The sequence below is a fragment of the Otolemur garnettii genome, unplaced genomic scaffold (assembly GCF_000181295.1).
Source record: "Otolemur garnettii isolate 467f Iridium unplaced genomic scaffold, OtoGar3 scaffold00039, whole genome shotgun sequence".
Taxonomy (NCBI): domain Eukaryota; kingdom Metazoa; phylum Chordata; class Mammalia; order Primates; family Galagidae; genus Otolemur; species Otolemur garnettii.
In genome coordinates, this window is record NW_003852434.1 from 13,820,593 (window position 1) to 13,823,615 (window position 3,023).

At 42.6% G+C, this 3,023-nt stretch overlaps 1 protein-coding gene across 2 annotated transcripts in view; it reads right to left on the reverse strand.

Annotated features, from left to right (window-relative positions):
* Positions 1–3,023, reverse strand: part of MTHFD2L (methylenetetrahydrofolate dehydrogenase (NADP+ dependent) 2 like) — a 128,506-nt gene that overhangs the window by 17,662 nt on the left and 107,821 nt on the right. For both annotated transcript variants that reach the window (XM_012805374.2, XM_012805373.2), the window contains one exon: positions 557–682. In XM_012805374.2, coding sequence (XP_012660828.1) covers positions 557–682 — 126 coding nt within the window. The remainder of the gene's footprint in view (positions 1–556; positions 683–3,023) is intronic.

Below are 3,023 nucleotides of genomic sequence, written 5' to 3' on the forward strand. Positions count from 1 at the left end.
CTCAGTTTCCTCATCTGCAGAGAAGGCGCTGGGTCAGAATTCAGTATTTTATAACAGTACACTGGCCACCTTCTTTCCTTTGTTGGCTACCAACATTTTAGCCCCGCTCCTCTTCCATATCCTCTGCGAAACACGAGTGAAGATAACCACGGAGACCTGAAACGGGCTTAGGGTTTGCAAACCCCCCCGAGATGCTGTCTGGCTCTAGGCGTGAATGGCTGAGCACAGGTGGCAAAGTGCAAAGTAAGATAAATCCCCCAAATCAAAATAATGCCCAGGTCTAAAAACGGCCAGCTGCATTCCATCACCAGAGAGTGGACTACAAGAAATTTGATCCCTAAACCAAATATTAATGGTCTAATTCAGGGGAAGGAAGGAAGGGAGAAAGGAAGAAAGTTTATATGCAGATTTCATTAAACTTTCTTCCTTCAGAGGAAAGGTGATGATTAATAATTTAACAACGCCTCCATCCCATAGGAAGTTTCTCTTTCTATTGTCAAAATACATAAGGCAGAATCTTTCTTCTTCACTCATCAGAAGATAATTGGTTTATTACCTTCAAAGTCCACATCTCCAACTAATTTTGTCTTCCCTGTCGCAGGGTCATGGACATAGTTGATGCCCACATCGATTACAGTGGCACCTTCTTTCACCATATCAGATGTAATCAACTTTGGAATACCTGAAAACAAAACAGAATTGTAAACCACTCTTAACACTTAAACTTTGTCCTTGAGTATAAGAAAGGTTTGTATGTACATGTCATTTTTTCTCATGGCTCAAAAAAACATACAAAATATACCTTTCCTAAAAGAGAGGCCAGGTCCACTCCGCTCACGCAGAAGAACCCAGATGACTGAGGCAGCACACGGGGCCTCGGCCCGGTCACCCCTCACCTTAGGAACTGCTCACCAGGCCTCACCATGGGGGACACCTGCAGCATCTCTTCCTACGTCACACACTATGAACAGCTCAGGGAGATTGTGAGCACTAAGCAGGCTCCTGCTGCGGCGGCGTGGAGAGGCGCAGAAGCCACTTGGAAATGGGAGGAAGCGTGCGGGGGGGGGGGGAACACGGGAAAACGAATGAATGAGGATAATAATATTCACATTCCTCAGCTTCTCATCAGCTTCAGACGTGAAGTGTTATCCTGAGTTTTCCTTTCATTTTTTCCTCGGTTTCTTTGGTTTGTTCTGTCGGTATGTGCTGCTGAGAGGTCTGTAACAAGCTCTCCTCACCATCAGTCCATCCAGCTCAACAGGTGGCTGGCTCTATGTAGGTCTTAGGTCACCCTCTGGTTTCTATACCTATTTTCAAATTTCATTTCAAGCATAACAGTACCAGCTACCAATGGTTAATGTTCCAATTTTATTTTTAAATTAATGTTTTAATAAACTATAAAATAAAAATTTACTAGGCTCAAACAATTTATTCTTAAGTCTCTTGGTTCTATGGGATGACTGAGGTCAGCTGTACAGATCTTGTTTGGGGTCTTTCCTGTGTCTGAAGCTGGGGTCATCTCAAGGCGGGGCTGGGCTAACACGGCTCACGCGTGTGGCTGCAGCTGGCACCTGCAGTTGTATCTCTCAGTGTATCTTACCACTTTGTCATCAGAATTAAATTGTGAGTATTATCTCATTTCATCAATACTCGAAACTTCAAAATCATGAAATAATTCACCATGAAGTTCGTCCCTGCATTACTTCCAATTTTTTGCTATTATAGATAACTGATTATTTATGCTCAGAAAACTACAGATTTCTTAATTGCAGCATCAGATTTTATAAAATTTTTCACTGAACCCTTAACACAATGGAAAAATGTGAGCCAGGTGGAAGCATGCATTGGTAGATTGCTAGGCAGTTAAATAACATTCACCAGAACTGCTGATCCGCACACCGGGGACAAGGTCTGTTGAGTTCTTCTGTGGAAAGTATTTTTCAGTGCCATGTTAAATTTTTTTCTGAAGAATTTGGAAGACTACCCTGGCATTGCCATGGTTGTTTTTGCCCTCCTCCAGATCCCTTCTTTCTGTTCTACGCTGATTCTTACAGAGCTCTCAGGACCTGTGGTAGTCATGAGACAGAGCTCAAGCCGGCCTCCCGGGAAGAGGCATGTCAGTGGGGAGCTGGGTCACTTCCCTGCTGGACTCATCTGCCCCCAGCCACCTACCAGCTGACGGCAGGTGCTGGGCAAGCCATGCACAGTAAGATGAGCAGAAATGAGCCAGGTTCAGCACAGCTGACTAGCTGAACCTCAGGCTTGTAAAATTACTTTTTTTTTTTTTTTTTAAAAGCGATCATTTATATTACTGAATTTTCAGGTGTTTTTTGGTTCAGTTCGGGTTTTTTAAACAGCAATAGCTGCAGAGCCCATGTGAGCAAATGACCCAACAATGAGCAGAACAGCCAACAGGTTGTTACTTTGGGGTGATGGATTATAAGGAGCAGGAAGAATTTGGACGGGAATAAACGTATAATTCTTATAAAATGCTACTTGATTGAAAACTCATTAAAAAATGAGAGTGCCTCAGATACACAGTATAAGCTGTATTTTTTTTTACTGTATTTTTAGCAAACTCTGGAAAACCTGGTTGTATCCCAGAAGTTATTCTAGAGAAAAACGGTTAAACAGGCCTAGAAGTCACGTTAGATGGAGCCGTGCATATGCAAACACTGTAGCCCACAGAAACACGTTGGTTAAATTATTTGTTAGTCTAGAACAAGATAAAAATCTTGTTAGTCTGGAAAACTAAACTAAACATTTGTTAGTCTGGGACAACATAAAACTACCACTTAGACACACTGTTTAATTTAGCTAGCTTTTTCACAGCAGCCTTTCTCCTGACGGGAGCAGTGCCTTGATCTATATTCTGGTGCAAGCTCCTGTTTTGCTGTGAACCTATAATGTGTAACTCAGACAGGATGAAAATGGCCACAGACCATCACCGGTGCAATGATCACAACTAAGTACCCACAACAGAAGGGTGGCTGCCAGTCTCAGCAAAAAGAAACATCTAAAAA